The sequence below is a fragment of the Passer montanus genome, unplaced genomic scaffold (assembly GCF_014805655.1).
Source record: "Passer montanus isolate IOZ18808 unplaced genomic scaffold, ASM1480565v1 scaffold18, whole genome shotgun sequence".
Taxonomy (NCBI): Eukaryota; Metazoa; Chordata; class Aves; order Passeriformes; family Passeridae; genus Passer; species Passer montanus.
The window spans coordinates 11,677,046-11,702,425 of record NW_024365381.1 but is presented as its reverse complement, the minus strand read 5'-3'; the positions used below and the strand labels follow the sequence as shown (position 1 = coordinate 11,702,425).

At 42.2% G+C, this 25,380-nt stretch overlaps 1 protein-coding gene across 4 annotated transcripts in view; it reads right to left on the bottom strand.

Moving 5' to 3' along the window:
* Nucleotides 1-5,871: 5,871 nt before the first annotated feature.
* Nucleotides 5,872-25,380, bottom strand: part of RPAP1 (RNA polymerase II associated protein 1) — a 39,287-nt gene continuing 19,778 nt past the window's right edge. For 3 of the 4 annotated variants that reach the window (XM_039705294.1, XM_039705295.1, XM_039705296.1), the window contains exons 13-25: nt 23,544-23,678; nt 23,187-23,366; nt 21,054-21,211; nt 19,605-19,775; nt 18,644-18,845; nt 16,628-16,737; nt 14,600-14,795; nt 13,537-13,686; nt 12,958-13,100; nt 10,969-11,773; nt 10,059-10,235; nt 9,340-9,396; nt 5,872-8,579 (exon numbers count right to left, since the gene is read on the bottom strand). In XM_039705294.1, the coding sequence (XP_039561228.1) occupies nt 8,424-8,579; nt 9,340-9,396; nt 10,059-10,235; nt 10,969-11,773; nt 12,958-13,100; nt 13,537-13,686; nt 14,600-14,795; nt 16,628-16,737; nt 18,644-18,845; nt 19,605-19,775; nt 21,054-21,211; nt 23,187-23,366; nt 23,544-23,678 (2,640 nt within the window). In that variant the 3' untranslated portion in view covers nt 5,872-8,423. The remainder of the gene's footprint in view (nt 8,580-9,339; nt 9,397-10,058; nt 10,236-10,968; nt 11,774-12,957; nt 13,101-13,536; nt 13,687-14,599; nt 14,796-16,627; nt 16,738-18,643; nt 18,846-19,604; nt 19,776-21,053; nt 21,212-23,186; nt 23,367-23,543; nt 23,679-25,380) is intronic. The other variant, XM_039705297.1, reaches the window with a different exon arrangement.

Here is a 25,380-nt window from a genome sequence, read left to right as displayed (position 1 = left end):
TCCCATTAAGATCTAAGACTGGATTCCCTGGGAAAAAGATCAAGGCTTATATACAGATAATTGCAGAGATGCTCTCACCTCCATCTGGTCAAAGAAAAACATCCAAGGTTTGTTCACCAAAATAGCCTACTAGGTTACCATTTTCCTGATCTTCACTATCTATTTTCCTCAGCAGTCTGACTCTGTAACCAAAAGCCAAGCCAAATTTATGCAAAAGGATTCAAAACCAAGTCATTTCTCACAGAGACACTTGCTTCTCTGATGAGCCTACAGAGCAGGAGCACACAACAACGTTTTTAGTACTTGCAGTGGTTTCTGGTAAAACATTGTGCACTGGAGTCAAGAGAACAGCACCCCAACAGGACTCTCGTGCTCACTCGCTCTTGCTTCTCTCACACTGGGGAAAAGCTCACAAGCCAAAAAGGCACTGGTAAAGTTTAGCTTATAGCATGCAGTAATGAGACTGTGGGAATATTCTCCAGTTACTGGTTTAGGATAATTTGTTGAAAGAGTATGTGGTTAATAAAAAAGAAGCCTGAACTAAGCCACAAAATATACTTATTACATTCTGAGAACATTTTTCCTATAACAATTAATTTTTCATAAATAGTCTGGTGAGGATGAACCAGAAAATAAGAATTCCATTTTGGCTACAATTTTGTCAGTGACATGAAAAGTGGAAACCTCAGAAAATCTGGAAAAGCTTTCACATTAGAAGAGCTGTTAACACAGTAATTGGGGTCTCTCACATAATGAAAAATTACCTTAACCTCAGGCTATTTGTCTTTCTGGAGTGTATCATATTTTCTCCATGACCATCCAGGCAATTCCTTATCCACCAAATGGCCCATCCATCAAATCCATGTCTCTCCAGTTTAGAGACAAGGATGTCATCTGGGACAGTGTCAAATGCTTTGCACAAGTCTAAATGGGTGAGTCAGTGCTCTTCCCTTAATCCACCAATGCCATAACTCCATCGCAGACCTCCAAATTCATCAGGCACCATCTGCCTTTAATGAAGATGTGCTGGCTGTCACTAATCACCTACTTATATCCCATGCACCTTAGCATTGTTCAGGAAGGATCTGTTCATGACAAGAGTTCAGTCCGACTATAAAATTGCATTTTCTGATTAAATAGAGGCCAAGAATCCCATGCTAGCTGTAAACTTATTGCTTCCTTCTTCCATTTGCAGCTAGCATAGGAATCACCAAAATAAGTAACTACAGAAAGCAGTAAGAAAAAGTTGTTTGTGCAAAGGGAAAGTTAAGTTGCAAAATTGAGAGGTTGCATAATCACATCTTGGTAGCAGAAGAGACTCATACAACAAGAAAATTTGTTGTCCCTAAAACAATGTTGGCAATAATATACTAACATTAGAGGAGCTCTGCAAGGTGCAGGTGGGCACCTGCTAACTTTTCCAACAATGCAATGGTTGGCCTTCATGGCACCAGTGTACACTGAGAATGAAAACCTCTGACTTGCATTGCACAGAAGCAGTTATTTAGCTACTGCTGAATACAAAAACCCAAAGTTCTGCGTCCTAATTTTAACTTGCAAACTGTAGTGCTACAAAAAAATATAAGCCCAGAGAAGGCTATAAAATACAGCCTTTTTAAAATATAAAACTTGCTGATAAGAGCTCATTATAAGGAAGCATGGTCAGCAAGCCCACACTCTCCCCCATAAATATTTTAAGTGTTAATAGAACAGTACCAAAGAGAGAAAGACGCTAAAGTATATTTTACATCCCCTTTCTTCCCACTTCTCTTAACAGTGGACAGACAGGAGGAGAGCAATGGCAGCTCCTGCCCAAATAATTTCATCAATCCAAACATGATCAATCTTATAGCAGACAAGAAGAACAAAAATGAGCCACCATCTGTAGTGTCTTCTGGGTGGCAGCACAACTAGCATTTTCTGAGTGAGCTGACATGTCAGAGACAAGAGATGCATGATGGTTTGAGGAAACTTTTGTATCATTCTAATTTATTTTTTTATAATCTATATTGAAAGATACATTGATGCCAGGACTGGCAAGCTGCCTTTTTTTTTTTTTTTTTGTGAAAGATGCCAACAACATACCTTCCCAGGGGTTCTCATTGTATCACCATGGTGTTTTACACCCCTCTGAAACTACAATTCACTGCCAGCAATGTGATACCTGAATTTAATTCAGAGCTCTTTGCACTTCCTGCTACCTGGAAGATATTAAAGATCCTCCCTGAACATGCATTGTGCTGAAAGCTGTTAGGAAAAGTCCACATGCCCTGAGGAAACCTGGAATACTGTTTTGGAGATACTCATTTTTTGAGGCAAAACTTTACTGTGGTTGAAGCAGTAGCAGTAAATAGTCACTTGATATACAAGTGTCAGTCTCCCTTTCAGAAGGCAGATCCAATACATTAATTGCTAAAGTGTCATCAAATATCTGACAGATCAGACCCAAATGGTGTGCTGTGCTTACACCAGACGGCAATTTGAGTCTTCAAAGTAAAGTTACAGACTTCTTTGCTGTAAGGTTTCCAAGTGGGCATGTTGTGCATGTTATTTATGGACATCTGCCCAGACCTTCAGATGAACAACTCAAGAGATGCGAGTTTCCACCTCAAAGTCAGTAACAACATCTCAGTTTTCTAGTTTAACTGTTGAATTACTGATTGCTTCTGCAAACAAGCAAAAGAATGAGAAAAGGCAGCTAGAAGTTACTATAATGGTGGAAAATTAAAAATAAAAAGGCAAACAGAAGGAAGGAGAGTCTAGTGAAGGACAAGAAAGACACGGAACACCAGAGGGTACTGAAAGAAAAGGACACTGAAAAGAGAAGAGGAACCACAAAACTCCTCTCAACCTGAGAGACCCAGAAGCAAAAGCCAAGCCACCCTCCAAGCCCACCAGCTCACTCAGTCCTTCTCTTTGTCCCTTCCCAAAGCTTCAGACTGGTCACTATGGTCAGGGGACAAGGTTGTGCTGTGGCAGGACCTCCAGCACCTGCACTCCTGTCCCCTCAGTTACCACAAGGATTGGCCTGCCTCCTTTTTCCATAGCAAACAATCCTGCCAGAGCCCCCTCGCTGCAGCCAGGGCCCCCAAACCACTCCAAAGAGAGCCCTTGCTGAGGGCGGGATGGCCACGAGGCTCAGGACGCGGGCAGGCCTCCCTCCCTCCTTGGGAGAAACGTGAGGCAGCGCTGTCAGCACAGACCCAAAAAGACAACAACCAAATCAATCCCAGCACAAGACACACGTAGTTTAACGTCACCAACCTGAGCCATAGCCCTTAGCCAGGCAGGCACACTCCAGAGAAGCAGATAAAAGGCACGAAACACGGCATTTACCTCCCGTGGATGCTGCTGCTAGCCCCTCCCCGCGCTCCCTGAGGGCCGGCGCTGGGCCCAGGTGTTCCCTGTTACCTGCCCGGCCCCACAGCTGCTGCCCCTCAGGACGGGCTCCCAGCACCCAGATCATTCCACAAAACTTCCCTCCAGCCCGAGTCATCAACTAATTCCTCAGATTTCAGCGCACACTGTCACGTATGTGGCTGTGCTTTGACATCAGTGGTACTTCTACATCACACAAGCCCTGTTTTGGTTGTGGCCAGGACAAGCTGCTGCTTTGTAATGAGGATTAACACCGCTGGTCTGGTTCGTCATCCATGTCGGACTAGGGCAGGGGGATGCAGAGGGTGGGTGCACCGAGCCTTCCCCCATGCCTTAGGCTTGGTTCTCATGTCCATACACAGTACCCCCTGGGAATGTCCATCACCCTGACTGGGTTTATGAGCTGGTTGCTCAACAGTCAGCAACATACTGCAGAAAGTTGCCCAGGCACAGATTACAGAACATTCATCTGCTCCCTGGAGCCTTAGGTGTCTGCTGGTATCTGCTTGGTTACAGCTCACCTACAAATAAAGAACTGCACCTGAAGATGGGCGGTCAGGTGTTGTCAGGTCTCAAACACCCTCTGTCCATTTAACCTGCACAGAGCTCTTGCTGGGGCCAGGGGTGGCTGGAGACTCACAATACAGCCGTGCAGTGCCTGCTCCTTCAGCACTGTCCTCAGGCTGTGCTGGAGCTCTTGGTGCTGTGGCTGGACAGAAACCTAAATACAGCATTGTTGAGCTGGCCTGAGACTCAAGATTATCACAATAAAGACAGGGAGGGGAACACACCCTGGCAAACTTATCTCTGCTTACAACCACCATTTAACCATGCAAAATACAGCAGTTCTGTGAGCAGGGCTTCCCTGCACATTCTCCATTCAAAGGGAGAGGGGAAGCCAGTTTTAAAAACTAGGGCAAAGGCCAATAAATGACCATAAAATTATTTAAACAAGGAACACCAGAAAGCCAGCTTTATGAATGTAAAGCTGATATGAGTTTCTGTAAGCTGCATGATTTTGCCTCCCATACATGACCATCAGCTGGAGGCAGCACCACTTCATCAGTGAAGTTTAGAATCCAAAGTTCTTGTAAATTTCTGAGAAATTTACAAGAACTTTGCAGAGCTAGGAAGAAGTAAAAGCAATGATTAATATGACTTTCTGCTCTACTTTATGTCTGACACTAAAAGTAATGTTCTTGTCTGACCCACAGTGTATTTATACATCCACATCTTATGGCTTGCTCTGTCCATGACTTCATCAGCAGAAGGTGTTTAGGGTTTGCCTGGCATTAAGTGGCCAGACAGAATGAATTAGTCTAGAAATGGATTATTAAATTCCACTGTCAAACTGAAGTAGTCAATAAATACAGTGGAATGAAAGTCCTTCAACTATATAATGCTTTATGTGTATGTTAAAAAGTTCCCATACAGTATGGTTTCAGTCCTGCTTTGATTTCTTTCCTGCCTAACCCTTTATTTTCTTGTCATGTCTTGTCCTGCCTTAGTGTGCAGTACTGCCAGCTACCAAGCTGCTTACATCTTTTTGGGAACCATCCCTACTCAGCAGTGAGCCAAGTCACCACATACGGATTCTAAATTCCAGGACTTCAAACCACTCACACAGCTGAAGAATCACAAATCAACTCCATTTCTTCTAGGCACAAAAGGGTGTGCTTCCAAGCTGATGGGAGAGCTCTTCCTTCCCTTTCAAAATGCAAAGGAAAATTCAGTAAAATGCCATTAAAGTCATAGGATGCAAACCTGTGACAGCCCCACCCTCTCACCTGCCTACTCAACAGCAATGCTAAAAGGATTAGCTTCAACTGATCTTCAGTCCAATCAACAATTTGCTCTTAAAACCACACTGCTGCTGCCTTCCAGCACATGATAAATTTGTACCAATAGAGATTCCACTGTTCTCCACATTGGACACCATCAGTAGCTTGGGTGAAACCAAGCAAATTCTAGCCACAAAGGACCAGAAAACGGGGTGCCCTTTTTAGGAATTAAAAGACAGGCAGGAATTTTTATAGTTGTTGCTGGTTTTGTTGACTTCTGATGAGATACAGACAACATATGTTCTTCTGAGTTAGAACCACTTCAACACCAGAAACCTATTTGTGGGTCCTATTTCAGCAGAATTATTTCCTTCTGAAATAAATCTTAAGCCTTCAGTAATGAGTCAAGAAGTCACAGGACACAAACTGTCCATTTTTTGGGCAGTTCTAATTTTCTTCATTTCCTCACTTCCCATGAACAGGATTAAACTGGATTAACAGAATGGGCATGCTTTGGTCCTGTCTCAGACTGCATTCAGCTTAAGTTTAAATCTCACATTCAATGTACCATGATTTTTCAAAAATGCTCCTGCTGGCAAAGCCCTGTATGGTCCTTAGCAACCCACCACATACAATATTTAATTGTCCATACTTGCTCCAAAACTAGATGCAAAAATAAAAAATGCAGAAAATTCCAACAATGTGTAAGGGTGGCTGGTTTTATTTCAAGTCCCAACAGCACTGAGGTTGAGAAATCTTGCATTCAAACTAGATAAAACAATGCCCTCTAGTGTTCTGTGGGGAAATCACACACAAAATTGCCAAAAGCCTTAAAATATTCATGTACCATCTCAAGTGACAGTCAACGTTTGGAAAGCTTACAGCTCATATGCAGCATCCTTGGAATTTTCTGTGTATCACTGTGGCTTGCAGAACTATTTGGGATCCATTCTTTTCCTTCTCTCCACTGTTGACACTTGCATCATAATTTCAAATACCATCTGTGGACAGTCCTCCCACCTGGGGCATGTGTCAAATCACATCATGCCACCCTGCACCTTCCCCAAGTACACACAGAATTTGGTACACTGTGTTACTGACCCATCACACAAGCAGGATGGAATTTTTGGCTTGAGGAGCTTTCTTACAGAGCTCCAAAGTTTAGCAGAACTCTTTAAGGCAGCAGCTGTCCCAGGATACTGATAAACTGCAAACAGAACTATCCAAATTCAAGAAAGACTCAAAAGTATTTTTTTGATTTTAAAAATATTTTTGAGATTTTAAAAACACTCCTGCAGAGCTATCAAAATATTTATTTACATCCTGTACACACTACAAAATTCAACTTTGCATCCCACAAAGGACTGGAAGAGATTTTGTAACTGGTGGTCTGAAGAGCAAAAGGTAGAGTCCTTGATGAAGGTTGCTCTTAAATGGGCAGTTAGAAGTCCTCCAGTTTTACCATCCATTGCTCTGAAAGACAACTGCTGGGCTCTCACCATCTAGACAGATTAAAACTTGAATGACTTTGATTAGACTTTTAATCACATCAAATACTTTTAAAATAATTAACAACAACAAAAAAATCCTGTTGGACCACTGTGCTTTTGTTATTTTACATGACACCGACCTGCTGCAGAGAGAAACCACAGATCAAAAGGAAGGCCAAAAAAAAAAAGATTGGAAAGAAACACCAGTTCTGCCCATTTCCTATCTGAAATACAGGGGAAAAAAATGAAACTGGCTATTTTCTGGCAACCTAAGGAAGGGGACTGGTACACTTAGAAAATTGCCAATACAATGACAGCATCAGTCACAAATGCCTTAAGCCTTACATGATTATGCAGGCATTTGAGGGGGCAGCAACACGACTGTCAGGTGAAAGAAAGATACTGTATTATGGCTGGACACAAGGTCTTTTCTTTTCCAAACTCAATGATTCTTTGATTCCATTAAGTTGGAATTTGTTTCTTGTATGAACAATTTCAGTCACAACAAGTGAGCCTATTAACAGTGATTCTCACTCCTGCTGGGACATTCACTGGAGCAAGGTTAACACAGGCCTGCTTTCTTCAGAGGGAAGCTAGCTTGGCCTCTTTGACAGGTAAAGACAGAGACTGAGCTCTTCAGACCAGGTATCACCCTGAACCTTCCAGAGGAATTTATTCATAAGAACAGAACATCAGAAATCTCTTTAAAAAGTTTTGTTTGTAAAAGTTGAGTTCTGCAAACAAAAGCCTGCCAGAGTGACCATGCAAAAATATTAAGAGAACACTCAGTGAGAGCACACACATAGAGGAAATTCTGGAATTTACATGGCCCTTTTTAGGGCTCTGTATTGGCAGCCTTTGTGTCTGAGGCTGCAATTCAGAATTTGGATGTAGAAGTGGGATTAAATTAGACATTTTTAAAATTAGGTTTGAGCTAGGAAACTCCACTTCAAAATTTAAATTGCATTCTTCTCAGAGGGCAACCAATACAGATTCTAACTAAACAAGCAGATACCTTTTTTTTTTCTCTAATGAAGGGTAGTTATTGCCAAGCATTATGGCCTGCAAAGAAATTATTTTTGATCTTGTTATACATGTACTCAAATTAAAGGAGAAAAGAAAGGAGTTCAGAGACCATCCAAAAGACAGCCAAGGCAGGATATTCAGTACCACTGCACTAGGAATTCATATTTCTTAGAGGCCTGACAAAATACATCTGTGTTACTGAGTGCATGCACAGAACACTACCTTGGAGAAACTGCTTGTATGTATGTTAAACCTCTCAGGACCAGATTCCTCCTTGTCACACTGTCATTCTGTTTGCAGGGTATAGTGTGAGAAAAGGACCATGCAAAATCCAAGGTACAAAAAAAGCAATGGAAGAATCTGGGGAAAACAGACATTATCCTGAGAACCCGGTTTCCAGCCTGAATGAACAAAACAGCTTTTCCAGGTCCTTCAGTTTATTCAACAGTCCAGTGGCTTTCAGACACATTCTCACTCCTCTGGGAAAAAGCAGAACAACTTGAAGGAGAATGGAGGAAAATGCTCCATCATCCATGACAGAGAGGTCACACACACATGCTGTCAAATCTTGATAGCATGTATGTTCTACAGGGCTGGGAGCATTCTACTAGTGCTTCACTAGGCAAAGATGCTAAGTGTGTCCAGGTAAAACACTAAAACCATCTGAACTGAAAGTAGTTTCATCAGTGAAGTGTAAATTGAGTTTTTCCATTCTTCACCTTGGCCCTCTTCTTGCACAAGTGCTTTGCTATGAGTCTAGTGATGGTGCATTCTCTGTAATTTCTTTCTGTGTCACTATCTGCAGGTACTTCAGTCGTATGGGAGGGAGCTGCTCATAAAGGTCAAATCCCAAAGGACTCTCTGCATTCACCAGTCTGTAGTACAGCAGGTGCTTTTTCAAGTTCTGAAAAACAAAACAGAAATGTATCTAATCTTTTCTACCATCTGCAACACAACACAGCAAATCTGCAAATAGTACAATTCCATCATACCCAAGATATTTAAGTACATCATCTTCAATACAAGAGCTATAAAAGGCAAGTTTCTTCCACTAAAATTCACTTTTTTTTTTTTTTGCATGAGAATTCCTCTTCTAAACTCAACTCCATTGTCTCCTCAACAGCCCCTCACAATGACTTCTTGCCAGAAACCCAAGTGGATTTTTGAGTGTGATCTAATAATTTACCCTGGACACAAATCACAGACGGCCAAATGACCTAGCTCTGTCCCACAGAGGACAGATTTTTGCAAACTCCTTGAAAAATACAGAAACCTTATATCTGTCCTGCTCTTTTCAGGGGAAGCATCCAACTAAGAGTTAAGAAAGATCACTGCTGGCCACCTATTCATAACTCTGCTACAACCATCCCTCTAATATCTCTAGCTATCCAGATATAATGCTGCTTGGACAAGAGGCATGGAAATACAGTACAGGAGATTCATCTAGGTTGCAACAGGCTCAGTGTTTTGAGGTCAATTACTACGAGAACTGGTTAAGCATATTTACAGATATTGCAGGCCAAAATCCTGCTGCTAATCTCCTCTCATTGTCAAATTAGCAACATAACTAAACACAAATTTCAAAGCCAAATATAAGTCTGTAAGAGTACCACATATGGAAAACTTAGTTCCCAGCAGTACAAGCTGAATCTTACAAATCTTACCTCATCCACCAACAGCCACGTCTTCCGCAGCATACTTTTCCGAGCAGCATCTGTCTCCTGGGAACAAAACACATACTTTCCTTAATATGGTGCAGTAATACCTTTGCCCAGGGGCATACAGCACTCCAGGATGACTTGTTCATTATAATGATGAGCAGCCTGTTCCAGCAGAATGTGCTTGAGATGTCTTATCACTCAAATCTTGCCTCTCTGCTCCTTTCCCTGATCTGAATCTCTGAAGCTGACTTCTCAACCTTCAAGTAGAATTGCAGATCAGAGGTGAAGTCTTGTTAGCACAGCTATTCACTGATAGAGGCCTCAAGGAGGGCTTCTGCTTGGTTACTTAGGCAAAGTCAAAGAAAAGAGTACTTTGCACCTTAAGATTGCTACGGCAGAGGTCAAATATATTACAAGCTCTCTCTGTCTGATCACCTTCCTTATTATTTCTGCTAATTCTTCCCCCAACACCACAGAACACATAATTGCTGACTTCAAAGATTTAGGTAGGACTAGCTACCATTAATGCAAGTGCATTAGGGTATAATGAACAAAAGCTGCTGCCTTGTATGCAGATCCTCAAACAGCTGATGAGACCTCAACACATTTGCTTTTCAAATCCTGAAGGTCAGTGATTCATTGCAAGGCACACTGGACTTGGAGGGAGAGCAGATGCAAAACCCAAAGACAGCGGTCCTAAAGCTCTGCTGTCTGTTACCCACCTGTGATGTGTTTTCTTGGGAGAAGATAAAACTGTTCACATGAGCCACGGCCACCACGTACAGAACAGGGCACCAGGTGTGGCGCAGCGCACCAGTGACCAGCGTTCGGAAGTAGAGTCGCAGCAGGTTCAGGTTATCCTCAGGAGGGGAAGTGTAGCGCTCAAGAGGCACAGGAAACTGCAACAAACCCATCCAGAGGCAACATTACAATTTTTGTCAGGGTCTAAGTGGTGAGAAGTTAATGACTTCTAGAGTGCCCTTCCTTGTGCATGCCCCCCTGCAACGCGATGTTACCCCAGCAGTGTGATCCCCATTTGCAGCAGAGTTGCTACAGCCCACCCCGACGTGCCTTGACAGTCTTGTCAAGACCTCTTCAGCTTTATGGAGAGATGTTTTACTGGTCCTATCACTGCAGCTGATTTTTGGCACAGATAAGATGAGCACTTATAAAGTAAGAAGACAGAGTATTTTTGACAGCATTGCTAAATTCTATCTCTTGTGCTCTGCTAACTCAAAAGAAATGCAGACCTACACTTGACAGACCAAATTTTCTTGCTGTTACTCAGCAGAGCACAACTCCAGTATAACGATATGTGGAAAGATGGCTGAGAGGGAAAATGACAATTTGTCTATGCATGGGCAAGGAAAAAGTTCTCACCAAGGTGTGAAAACTTATTGAAGGGAAAGGTAGTTGCTAGCAAAACACAGGGTGTGACCAGCCCTTCTGTAAATTAGAAGACTCTCAGTGGTTAAACCAAGCAAAGTTTGGGACAGTTTCCAGTGAAGACTGAGCAATTTCACAGCTCCTGCCCTCCACATAAACACATAAATCAAGGTTTGAGAATCACAGTCAAGAGCCCAGTAATACAGAAACATGTAGTGACAGGCAATTACCATAAGCCAGGATTACCTGCTGTAACGGCACTCCCAGCGCCCGCAGGATATTTGTGTGCTCCCCAAAAACAGAGAGACGCAGATGAACACTGAAACGCCTCTGCAGAGGTAGAAGAACAAAGACTCCAAAGAGTGGATCTCCAAAGGAGACACCCTCAAATTGCTCTAGGAGACTTATATAGAGATCGTGGAAGGATGCCAAACCAGGGAGAGGAGCATCCAAGTTCAGGGAGTCCAGGACCTTGGGCTGGCAATACACAGAGAGAAGGGCAGCTGTGTAGCGGTGGATTGGTGCTTCTAGAAAGAGGTCACTGCCAGTGAGGAAGACACACATAAGCCGAGCAAGTTTGGCAGCAGTCGGGATGCTCTGAAGGATTTTACAACGCCAGGTTTCCAGCAACAAGACCCACTGCAGGTTCCAGGTCACAGTGTTGATGAGATCAAGTGGGAGAGAGTTCAGTATAGCCCCACGTGTCTCTGCATTAGTCACTTTGTTGTAGAGGCTGATAAGTGGAAAGAATGGCCAGTCTGAAGGCAGGATGGGCCCTTTGACCTCAGGAAGCAGCATTGACTGGATGAGGTAATTCTGCCCTTGGTAGGATGCCTGAGAACGCCTAAGGGTGGGCTGCAAGTGGACAAAGTGGGAGAGGTAGCAGGAACGAATGGAGGGCAGATTCTGGTACGATTCTCTCAGCAGGGCACCACGAGTAACCTTTGGAACAAATGCTGCTGCAGAGCCAGGCTGTGCCAGTTTGGCACTGGTGCCCAGATGCAGAATATCAGAGAAGTCAGCTGCCTCTGGCCCACCAGCTTTCCCTTCACTGTAAGGTAAAGACAACAGTTTAAGAAACAAACAAAAAAACCCTGAAATGCCAAACAAATAACACAACACATTATTTCATCTCTATAGTCTTCCTGGAACAGGAAGAGTAGTATAGGCAGAGCACTCAACACTACATCATTGAACTCTTCTAATACAGAGGGCCTGCAAAGCATCAGCTATCTTGGTATATAGAGGGAATTCACAGAACCACATTTGCGTCAGCAGCACTGAGGCTGTGCCATGAAAACCCTCCACACAATGCCAGTGTCTAGTGCGGAGCCTGAAATCCCTTGTCCAGAGAGGCAGCCTACTTACCAACACAGACATGAGAGTGCTGAGATGAAACACTGCATATCAGATAAGGCCTACACAAACCAGTAAGACATTTCTCAAAACAAAAGCTTTGCAGCTGGCAGTGGCAAGGTTAGGAGAGTCATACAGACTGATAGAAACTGTGCATGTGGAGGAGTGTTTGTCAAATCCATATGCCACAATCCAGACCAAAGACTCATCATTTTGTTGACCCAACAAAAAAACCAAAACACCACCACACAAACAAATCCACTAACAAATTCTCCTTTTTTCTGAAAAAACATAGTACCTCCTTGCAACACCTTGGTTCAACCTCCTACAGGGATACACCATGGCTAATTTCAAACAGATTGAGATGAACAAGATAAACTGCTACCATCTTCTTGCCCCGATATGAGAGGATTGATATTTGAGATGCCCATGAGTTCTTCCAGTGTAAAGTAGAAGACATGGCATTTGTCAAATCAGTAAACTTGATTAAAATGAGTTTGAGGAAGATTCATTGAGCTTTCAGGCTATGTCAAATTCTCATTTATTTTCTAGACTCCCTGCTCTCAGGATGGAAGATGCTAAGCCTTAGAGAGGACCAGTTCTACCAGGAATCACACAAGCCTTGTCACAGAGGAAATCAAAAGAAACTGGTCACATTTCTCAACAGTGGTACATCAGAGAAAAATATGCAACCACTGTGCTTGCCTGATTAGAAGGCTCCATGCCAGAAGAATATGCCAGTGAGTAAGTAAAATTTAACTACAGGCCCTGTTAAAGGCCAAAAATTATGACAAAATTGCAGTGCAAACGTGTTTTTTCCCTTTTCCCCATGTTTTCCCACATACCAGACTAGAAAAAGGAAAAAAATGCAAAGCTTACGGAAGAAACTCTGGATTAAAGGCAAGATCCAGTAGGACCTCGTGAGCCAGATGCTCACTCCCTGGCAACAGACGGCTTAGCAATGCCATGGCAACACAGTGATGGAGCGAGGCATGCTGGGTGTAATCCGGACAAGTGCCTGCCTGTACAGGAAACAAAACAGCAGACAAAAGCATTTGTCAACAAGACAATCAACAAGGACAGGAGGGTCAAACAAGACACAGATCTCACTGCAAAGTGAAAGACTGAGGCAGACTGCAAGAGCTGTCAGCATACCAAGAGATATTTCTGCTTCTCCCGACTGCCTTAGATAGCCAGATTTTTTTTAGCAGCATAGTTGAAAACTTGGTCCTTACTTTATCCCAAAGAAAGGCAAAAATATATTTTTTCCATCCAAAGTATTTTGAAACTAAATCCCCACATCAGTAACTAGAAAGATGTTATTTGCTAATGGGTCATAAAAGTCAGCAGAAGAGTCACCAGACCTAAGTCAGACACAAGAAAGAACAGGGACATGAAGACCAGCTGCCAGAGAAGTCAGTTCCTTGGAGTTAAAAATGAAAGGACTGCTAATGATACCATTCTCCGAGCCAATGCTAACACAAAGTACTGCAGGTGATATTCATGGCGCAGGATCCACGCAGATGAGGGAGTCACAGAGGGAGGTCCACTCTGCCAGCTTTGATGCAGATAATCCTTCAAGCCTCTGAAGCCCAGCACAGAGCTGTACTATAAAGGAATCACAAGTGGAGACAAATAATATTAAGACCGTTTGTGTTTGGAGGAAAGCAAAACACAGACCTATTCAAGGCCCACCTCCTACCTCCTCTCACATAACATTTCCTGTTGGCTACTCCAAAAGTCATATTTAAGACTAGCCTAATAAATATCTGCTTTTCTTCCTCAGGGCTCACCTGCATCCATCATGACCATCCCCATCACAGACAACCAACAGTCACTGCCTACATTTTCCATCATGTTCTGTAAGGCAGAAATCTGGCCAGTGGCTTAAAATGGTTTTCCCTTATCTGGACAGATATTTCCATTAGTAGCCAATCAGCTGATTCAACACAGGATCACACAGGAAGGCTTTGAGAAATCTTATGCTACGCATTCTATCTTTCTAGGGCTCAGACATTTGCTCTTTAGAGTCTGAAATCTTCCATGATTCACTCATTCTAAAAATTCAGAAAAAACCAAAGAAGGAAGGACCCTCATCAGTAGCACTCATTCTCTTCTTTAATATTACCCCATTTTTCTTTGTTATATATGCTTCAACCATGCTTTTCTTCCACTGACACTAAAATTTTATGTTTTGCTTAGCCAAACAACAGCTATTCAACTCTTCTCAACATTCTTTATAAGCACATCCTTTAAGCATCACCTGTTCTGTAATTCCAGTTTCCTGGTGTCAACTGAATATTGGAATTCAAAGACAAGATATTTTTCTGATCCTCATCCCATTTGTTCTGAAAGTTGAGCTGTTTCTCTCTATAATATTTTTAAAATAAAAATGCACAACAATTTGCTTTTAACAGTCCTTCTAACATCTCTTTTATGCCTGGGAAGGTACAAATACTAACCTCCCTCACAAGTATATCATCATTAATCTAGAATTTACAGTGAAAAAGTTTATTCTCACCTTGCTGGTCAGACCCTTGTGAATGTGAGTGATGTTATTGATGAGAAATAAGAGGGCAGTGAGGAAGGGGAAAGGTGACTTGGAGCCAACCAGACTCAAAGGAGGTTTGCCTCCAGTGCAACTCAGAGATGCAATGCTGCTGACAGATTCTGGTGCCACAGAACAGGACAGAGGGTTGCACAAAGCAGAACATGGCCTGTGTGAAGAAATAAACAGAGAGGGGTCAAAAGCATTCATAGTGCTGAGGAACTGTCTTGTTGAAATGTTGCTATCTATCTGAACTGTACCACACATTGCAGTAAAATGGAAGCCCTGAAGACAGTGAAAGCAAAAAGCCAGTGTCTCAGCTGGTACCCCAAGCACTACTGCCACACAAGCTAATGCCAGTGAGCTGTCAGGAACTCTTCAGCTAAATTGGTCATGATGAGCAGAAATACTGATGCAGTGACGCATCTCTGATGTCAAATACTTGAAAGTGCTGGACTTTGATATTAAAAAAATACGCCATTCCCCACATACATACGCACACCAGGCTAATAAGGCTGCCCACCCACTCAAGACATTTCAATAACATACTTGTAGGCAACACCAAAAAGCCAGATTATATCTAAAATTGACTTTGCAAAAATGCTGCTCTTTATGTACTAATGAAATGCATATTTTTAAACTGCATTCAGAAAGAATATAGCTTTAATGTACATGGACATGACTGTGCAGACCCACTCTTTGCACATGTGCTCTCTGCAGGTGAAACCACAAACTCCCACACCAGCAGTGCTTACGGGGCCCAGAGTAGATACATCATGTCTGTATAGGTAAGACCACCAGAAAGAAGAGTGATCACGAGCAAGCTGCTCAATGGTAAAATGGAGTAACAGGGCAAATCTTGTCAAAGATCCACATCATTACTCTGTGGCAGAAACGAATTGCTTAAATGCATTGCTCTTTCTAACACTGGTATTACATGTGGATAAACACATGTGGGGCTCACAAAGTACCCCGAACTCCTGGACCTAAACTGCCCAGAAAGTTTAGACAAAATTGTAAAAACATTAGGGCAGAGATCTGCTGACTATGTATTTACCAGCCAGTGTTGATAACAGTGAGAATTCCTGTGGATAAGCTTTTATAGCCTGACCAAATCCATTGTCTTCAGACTGCAAAGACAGGCAGAAAAGGGTCTAATGAGTGCTCTTGTGTTGGAAGCTCTGGTGCCAAGAGCTTCAGAGCTCAGTTTCAGTCATGAAAGAACATGGGCCAAACTGTCTGGTGGCCATTCAAATACCACTTGAAAACAACAGTTTCAAGTGCCCTTTATATCAGATGTGCTCACAGGCAGATGCCTCTCTGAGTGCAAGTCAGGCCTTTTAGATTCCCCACTCCAGATGATCAATCACAGCCTAGTAAGGAGGCTCCCTCTACAGCACAAAGACAGAATATCTGCAGTGCTTAACTATTCCCAGAGCCAGAGCTTATGTTATCCAAATGTCTGGAAGAACAGTTTGGTATCTGTTCTTGCACTTCTCTGCAGGGGTTTTCAAAGCCCTAGTGAAGCTCTGCAGGAGCTTGAAGGTTTGAATCTAGTTAAATTCTTTCATATAAGCAGCACAACACAGAGCACATGAACAGTACGTGAACACACACACTCACCTCATCATGTAAGACAACTCAACTAATGCTACTTGTGCTATTTTTTTAGACCAGTGAAACCAAAGAAGAATCAAACCAAGAGTAACTAAAATAATCTGAAATTGATACGAAGACCCCAGCTACATGGCAAAGCAGAGATGCAGCAGCACCAGTAGAAAAGGAGGAGCTGCAAACCTCTGCAGCCATCATGCCTTTTCTATGAGGGTTGAGAGGACAAAGCAGGGTGTAGACACAGCCCTACGACACATCAAACTCCCATACCTGGGGCATATTGCACAGGGAAAAGGGGAGGTGGGGGGGAGCTGCCACACAGTACAGTGTAGAAATGGGGCTCCCTTAGCTTCTGACAACAGCATCTTAGCAGTGGAATGGTTTTACCTGAGCAAGTCCCACATGCTGTCTATGGCTGGCTGGCTGAGAAGGGGCTGCAGCACCTCCGATGTCAAACGTTCCAGTTCCTCTAAGCAATCAACTGGATTGACTGATGGCTGTAGAAGACACGGACAATGACATGAAAAGAGAGTGAATGACCATAGCATCCAGTGATAGCAAAAAGACACACTGATTTATTTACTTCCTCTGCATTTACTATCTTTTTGCCAGACCCCATCACCTACACAGTGGTACAGCTCTAGCTTACAGCTGGCCTCACTGCTCATAGTGTGGAAGCTGAGAGCTGGCACCTCAAGGTGTTCTCACACTCAAGCATTAAAGTGCATGCCCAGAAATTCTTAATTGGCTGGAAGCAAGATATGAGATCCTTGGAATCAAGATTACCTAAATGAAAACTTAGGTAAACCCTCCTCTCCCTACCATCTACATGTTTCTATTCAAATTGAAGATGACACAAAGGTGATCAGAACTACCTTAAGAAATCTGAGTGGCACCATGAGGGTCTCCAAAAAACCAAACCAAACCAAACCAAAAACATCAGCCGCATAAAGTGTGATTGACCATCAAAGCATGACACTGCACAGGAGAGAAACTGTGGCTTTTAGAGAATCATCCAAGTTCTTCTGACCCCAGTAAACAATACTCCAGGTTGAAGAAACACACTGGCAAATTTTAACACTTTTTATCTTCATTAGAATGCTGCTTTGGGTTACAGAAATACTCATTTCCATTACATAAAATCTGATTTTCCCCCAGGTGAAAGCTGCCTCCAGAAATCAGTAAAACCTTTGTAAAGATGTTAACCTTAGTTTTTAATAGTCTAACAAAAATATTCCAAGAAGATCCCAGCATATACTAATCTAATTACTATACAAGTTGATTTTTTTTTGCACTTATCTATTCAAGCATGCTACATACAATTTTTTTCAATCAGCTAACTACAGGTAAATGTCTGAACTTCTCTTTAAGTGGAAATTCAAACACCCAGCACAATTTGATGACTGAAGAAATTGTTTCATCAGTCACTCTTCTGGAATATCTGTAAAGGTTAAAAAGGAGCATTTAACTCTTGGCTGTCCTGGTTCTCTAATGTTCAGGGCATAATCACAGCCTGTAAAAGGTATACCAACCTTCGGGGCCCTGAAGACATTTTTGAGAGATACTGGCAGTTTCCACCCCAGCCATAACTAATAAACTCAGTTGCTCTTGGCAAGTTTCAGAGGAGCTGCACAAGTGTGAATAACTACAGCCATTAAATTACCCCCACACCTTCAACATAGCTCTCCCAAGTTAGAACTCAGGCATGTCAGTTGGGCAGTAAAGAGGAAAATTGCATTTATCTTCAGAACATGAATCTTTAAGGTAGCTAAAGTGTAAGACATTATTCTTCAATAGCATCACATTGACATGTCACCTTCAGAACACACACTTTTAAAGATAATTACATACCACAACTGTGTGATACAGAATTTGACCTTGAATGTCAGTGGTGCAACAAATTTATCTTTCTTATTTCTTATCCAAAGTTCATACAGCACGACCCTTAAAGCTCAGTCTTCCACCCAGATGATTGCAGTGTAGGTGTCCACATGTAAGCTCTCAGACCAAAGCAAATGCAAAAATGCATGACTTGATTTATCCCACTAGGAAATACGGCTGTCAAATAAAATTATATTGTATTTGCTTCACGCTTTGAAGCTCTGTAGTAAGTCAGAACAATCACAGCACTACCATACACCTTGATTGAGACCCTGATCCCAAAGAATGAAAGGACAAAAAAGGAAGACAGATATTTGGCACTGCTAATGTATGGGGTTAGCGGACTTAAGTGACCCTGAATGTCATGCAGCCTAGATATGAACTGTGGAAACAAAATCAGTGCTCAGCTTGATGCCTTAATATCCATCTTTTTCAGTACTGCCTGTAAGTTCCAGTTTTCAGAGGTAATACACAACCTGATGCTGGTGAGATGAGAAGACAGCCTGTATTTTCAGGCCTTACCTGTTGGCTGTAAGCACTGTAATAAACTCCCAAGAAGATCACACAAGTCGTGGTCAGAGGCTGGAGAGTTTGCCAAGTTTCTGTCTGGGACAGCTGCTGAAGGATTTTTTTCAGACTTGTCTCAAGGAAGGGCTGTAAGCCTGACACTTGACTCCATGCTACTGGAGGAGGTGGGATCGGTTCGCTATCTTCTGAGTTATTGCTGAAACCCAGTGGAAGAATGACACAGGATAGCAAAAAATATCAAACAACTGTCTCTAAGTCATCAATTTTAATAGAAAGATGTAGTCTAGAAAATTATATCCAATAGCACAACTAAGGGAAAAGTCCTTGCATAGTCCCACAACTTAGACCAAATAATTTAGGCAGAAATGATAAACGCAGAACGTACTTTAAAAAGCTGAAGTTTCCTCTCCTACACCACTCTGCCCCTGAACTATGCTCTAGCTTTACCAGCAATGCTACCTCAGTACTCAACTTTAGTTAAAGAGTTTCTTGTTTTCCACCTGAAGAAGTACCTGTGTTTGCAACAGATGCTACTGCTTTGATGTCTACCAAAACCAAACACCTCTTAATCCCGACTCATCTTGGCTTCTGCAGAGAGGTTCTTTCCTCCAAACCTCAAGACATTCACTTTCTTTACTTCCAAGAGAAGTTCCAAGCAGCTTCCTAGCTCCTTTCAGCAGGGCATTTGGCTAACAGTGCCCTTTATGCCCCCTAGCTTAATGCATATTTTGACTCCTGCCTCTGGCCATGCTAGCAAGCATAGCTGTCAGACCAGACACTACTTCTGACCTTGTGTCAGAGGGAATACACCCCATCATGCAGGGGCTCACATGTGGGACAGTAAACAACTGAAAATGAGGGGGGGTGGGGGGAAAGGTGACAGCCAGGTCTCCAAACCAAAGAAAGGGAACATGGGATGCCAGCTACTGGGATGCACAGAATGGAGAGAGCCTACCTGCTCAACTTGGCCTGCAGCTCTGCTGTGTATCCTGCTGTTTGTGTCACATGTGTCAACAGAGAAACCACTGCTGCAGCTCGTTGCACAGACAACTCAACCACAGGGCTCTTCTCATTGAGCAACTCAGGCAGGGACTGCAGTATCCTCACCAGCACAGGGTAGAGATCACTGTAGTATGAATTACAGAATGGATATGGTTGGAAAGGGTCTCCGGAAATCATTTGTACTTCAATTCCCTGTTCAAGACAGACCAGCAAGACCAAGATTGCACAGGGGTATATCCAGTCAGATTTTGAGTATCTTCAAGAATGAAGAGTTCAGTACTTTACTGTGCAATAATGCTCCAGTATTTGATCACCTTTACAGTAAAGTTAGTAAAGATGACAGTAAAAACACTTCAGTGGAATTTCCTGTATTTCCATTTGTGCCCATTGGCTCTTCACTTTCCACTGGAAGAATCTGGCTTTATCTTCTTTACACTCTCAAATTATTTATTTATAAAGATTGCTAAAATTTGATTATGAGAACCATCACCACCACCACAATAACAAAAATAACTGACATAGAAAAAAAGATGACAAAGGACGACTACTGCTATTCCAATTTCATCTGAATGGGACTTACCTAATACTTTGCCTCTATGCACTTCGATTATCTCTTGAAAAAACTACTTTGATTTAATTCTTGCTGGGGAATGGTTCTCAGATTCTCAGCCACACTTATAATTTTGCAATGTTAAGGAATCTTCTGCTGTTTCTTTCCTCAACATTATTTACACTGCTAAAATAGTATATACAGTTTTTACTCTTTTTAAATCATACATCAGATTGTCCCGAAGAACACAAAATGCTGCTGTGGATGAGAATCTCCCTTCTGAAACTCAATACTGGCCTCCCGTTTACTCCACTTCAGAGCAACTCCACAGCCATCTCTCTCCTTCCAATTCAATGCAATTACAGGAAGCAGATTTAATGCTTGCGAAAGGTCAGACCTACACCAGGTGCAGACCTTGGCAGTCAAACACAAGAACTTGTCCCGACCTGGAAGTCGATGCGTTGTGCAGTTTGTCTGCAGCACCGCTGCCCACAGACTGCCCCTAGGTCAAGCACAGTCAGTCCTGGGTGTGCTGCAAACCACGTGTTTTGTTTTCATACAAGCACAGATTATTCATCCCTTCAAGGGGAAAAAGATGCAACCCTAAAAAGCTACAGTGGTCACCCACTGCAAAGCAGAAACAACAAAATAGCAGTGCTTAAACACAGGAGATTGTGAACAACCAGAAGAAGGCAATACACAGCATGAATGCCCTTAGAAACTGAGCTTTACTGCAGGAGACAAGAGAAAGTGAGCTGAGACACGCTGAAGGGAATAGAGCCCTCCCTTTGCCCCTCTGAACAGGGTGTTGGTCGTGCCCCCCACCCCCAGGTCTCCAGCCTCCTGCTGCACCTGTAGAGGTCGCAGGCCTGCCCGTAGCCGGCAGCCACAGCCCACAGCCGGAAGGATTCCGTGCTCAGCCTCGTGGCTTCCTCCCTCGGCAGAGGCACGTCCAGAGGCTCTTCAGCGACAAAGCGACTTAACCGACTCTTCATTTCAAATTTGTTAAGCTGTGAAACAAACCAAGGAAAAAGAAAAGGATGAAGAACAAAAAGGGCAAAGGGATAAGGGGCATCAGCTGCATGCATCATTACCTCATTGCTCTGACACACAGAAAGAGCTGCAGTTTTCAATTCAGCTCGTTCTGAGCTCTTCTTGCACTGCTCAAATCTGGTTTTATTTTGTGCAGTCTTAAGGAGCAAACTACAAAGGATCACTAAATGGTCAATGGCTATTAAGAGAGAACTATTCCTGCAAGAGATGCCTAGGGGTACCTATTCCATTCCTAACACAGACCAAGGACACCTAAATAATTTCCAGTGGAGGTTTGTCTGCCCCACACACACTCCTGTTTTGGATGCTCTCTGCAGCATTTAACCGATTTTTAAAAAAAAATATATATAATTATCCTTCCTTAAATAGTCAGAAATATAACTGTCTTAGTCAAGCTTACATGTAAAGATATACTTTGTGAAAAAAGATGTCTACAAAAGTACTGATGCTGACATTCTTTTGGGTAGGTCACACTAGATGGGTTTCAGAGATTCTACAACCTAAGTCTTTCTATAATTCAGTGTTTATTTTATGCAAAGGGTATCTCCTGCCTATTACTTTCATAAGGTTATAGAATTTTGATGCCTTGGAAATGTTCTGAGGTTATTTTGGTATTGAATTAAGCATGACATGACTCATTTGCAGTTCTCTAGAAATAATTTTTATCCTCCCCTACATCTGGGTATTTTTACTTAACCATAAAAAAGAGCTTCTCTTTCCTTCTCCCACACATACAAAAGCTTCTATGCGCTCTGTCTAAACAAATGAGGCAACAAAGTCTTTTTCACAGCACAAGGACATATTATAGGTAATTTAAATTTCAAATGCTTTAGAGACATCTTGTACGGAAACCAATGCACACCAGCAAGAAAGCAAAGGAGCTGATGAGTCACAACTATAAATTCTGACACCTCTTCTACAGAAGAGAGGACAAAGTCAAATGTACTTCCAGGAAGATGGAAGAACTTTGTTGTTAGCTAAAATAAATTCTTACATCGATGGTTTTGATTTAGTTTTTTATTATCTTCCACTCCCACGTTTAATTGCATGCAACAGAACATAGGAGAGTGTAACAGTAGCAAAGCCTGAGTGTCAGGAACCTTCCAAGCAATTTTTCCACGCCTTGAAATACCTGGAGTACATAAAGCCTGAAGTAGAAAAATAACTGAATTTTACTCTTATGTTCCTAGTACAACTTACAGTCTTTAAACACCCCTCTATCTATCACTGTTCTCTACATTTTACAGCACAGACTGGTGTTCTGTTGACAGTAGCATTTTCCTGGGTAGCAATCTGTTAAGTACCGTTAACAATAGTGAACCAAAAAGCCTAAAAAGTGCTCTTTACACTGTAATGGGTGCTGCTCTTGGCAGATTTCATGCATTTATAGCACCAGCATGACAACACATATGAGGGAATGCAATTATCTCTGAAGTGGACTTGCCCAGAAGTTAAGAGGAGTTGAAAACACTGATAAATTATCACAGAGTTATTAAGACAAATTAATGGCAGAAAAGTTCCACCAGGATTGTAAAACACAAGGATAGTGGTTATGTCTCTGGTTTATACAGTCTTACGCTGTATCACTGAAACATGGGAGTGTACAGAGCATCACAAATCAGTGCATGCTCTAAACATCTGTTCCTGGTAAGTATCATTGTGCTGGACTCTGTGATTTTCACATGAGTGCATTACCCATAAAAAAGCAGAGTAAAACTCGAGCCAGCTCATCTACCATTGTGCAGGAGAAGGACCATTATTATGATGTTGTCAACAATTCCTTCAAAACACACTAATGCACCTTTCTCACCCTGATTTCTTCAGCTTGAGCTCACAGTCACCTCCAGTTAGCTTTCTGTCTTTATTTAGGCAGTAAGGCATAGGAGAACCAAGCCCTGTGCAATCAGAAAAGCTCTTTCAGGAGCCACTCACCAGCCTGGCTGTTGCATTTCGGCCTCCAGCTGCCAACACCCTGATGAACTTCATAGCACTGGCGCAAGCAACTCCGTGGAGACTGGTAAGTAAAAATCCTGGTTCAGCCACTTTGGGATCCCACTGAGTAGGGAGAAATTCCCTGACAATGGTCTCAATCAATCGAGGACAGTCAAGCAGCTGCAGAGAAATAGCAGGGAGCACAAATAACTAAAGGTGTGCAGTCATGCAGACGTGCAGAAGACATGCAAAACAAACAAGTTTGTCTGATCTCTTTGCCATAACTTCACCTGATGTTTCTTCCCTTTCCAAACCTTTCTCTATCATTCCCAAGCTTTTATACAATGGGAGATTCACCTGGCTGCATGCTTCAGAGGAGTGCCTTGCTATATGGGTGAGGATGTGCAGTATATCCAGGACTACCGTTGGAACAGGTCGCACCACCTCCAGGATGTACCTCAGCCGGTGCTGGATCCTTGTCTTCAAAAGCCCCTGAAAGGTGTTACAAAAAAAGTCTGTAAGGGTCTAAACAAGCACTCTCTGTACTTCAATTGCTGGAAGCCAAAAGGAGACTACATCCTCTTCAGAGACTGTTTTAAAATTAGTAGTCATGCAACAAGTACGTTTGTGTGTATTTGCAAGTATCCTGGCAAATGAGCAAGAGTTATCTGAATAGAACAGAAAAAACTTTAGTTCTGTTCTGAATCAGACCACTGGAGGGGTTTGGATGCTTGTGTTTTCCAGAGCATAAAACTCTAAGTGACAGGGAAATAACCTTCCCTATAAAAGAAAAAGGTTCTTGTGGTCCTTGAATAATTTTGGCTAGATACCACCTCCAGATAATGCAGCACTCTGAGAGTACCTGTCACATCAGAGAAAGCTAACAGAAACAGAGAACAGACATAAATTGCTATTTTGCAGTAAGAGAAGAGATACATAGGGATGATGTGATTTTTTTTTTATGAGCAGTGGTGGTGCCAGGACACAAATAATCAATTTATGTAACAATGTGATGCATTCCCGATTCTGGGAAAAGGCAAATCCATAATACCTGTGTTCATATTACTGATATTTTAAAAATTTGCAGCCAAGCAAGTCGCAGCTCTAGGTCTGACCAAGTTCAGCAGCTAGTTTAAATACACCTTTTCCAACTGGAAACAATTGGTGTGGAACAATTGGGTTTTAACAGCCAATAAGCAAGCATGAAATGGAACTACACAGCAACAGGAACAGAGAGAAATTTGATCCCAAATACCTTGTATGTCCAGGCCACTCAGAACAAACTGAATTATTCTGAATCGTGACACAGTTTACAGAATCACAACCTGATCTCCTGTCTATCTACCACTCTTTTGTAACATTATTTAAACAGTGCCACACACCTAGTAGAACACATCTGAAATCATGAAGTCTCTAAACAAGACCAAATGCCCAAGTACAGTAATTCATGCACCCAATGATGCTTTTAGAACAAGTGCTGTTCAAACACAAGCTCAAGGATTAAGTGATGTGATCACAGGTTTTAATGATTGCAGCAGGCAAGAGGGGTGCATTGGCTGCACCAAGGCTGACTTTGAGATAACAGAGTTTGCTATTTTACATCTCCTATTAAAAATATAGGATTCGGTTTAAAATGTGGGAGAAATTCATTCTGAACACTGTAAAAATCTTAATCTGAGAAACGCAAACATGACATTTGGGGAAATGGTAAATAGCCACCTTATGTCAAATAAAAAAACAGTATCACTGAATAAATCTACTAGTTCTGAACTATCTAGCTGTAATAGTCTAGTTTAACTTCTAAAAAGTGCATATAGACATTTTAATAGTGGCTGGAACCTTTTCATTTTTAATTCAAGTAAGTGAGCCTGAAAGTCATGTCTGTATGCAGTCTTTCAGGACATCTTATCAGGTCATCAGTGTGTTTGTTGTTGAATTCCCTAGAGGAAGTTAAGAGATATTAATAACACTGAAATCGCACAAGTCAAGTCCCAACATTTTCAGAGACCAATAAAATTATCCTCCTGGTAATATATGACAGAAACACAACAACCAACAGCCAGGAAAGAGTTCTAATTCTTGTTCAGAATGTTCTTGTCCAGCATGCACAGGAGGGTGGATGTTTCAACAGCACATACAGCACTGTACTGAGCCTATTTTCCTAAAAAGATTCTGGGTCTAACTCTTTGCTTAC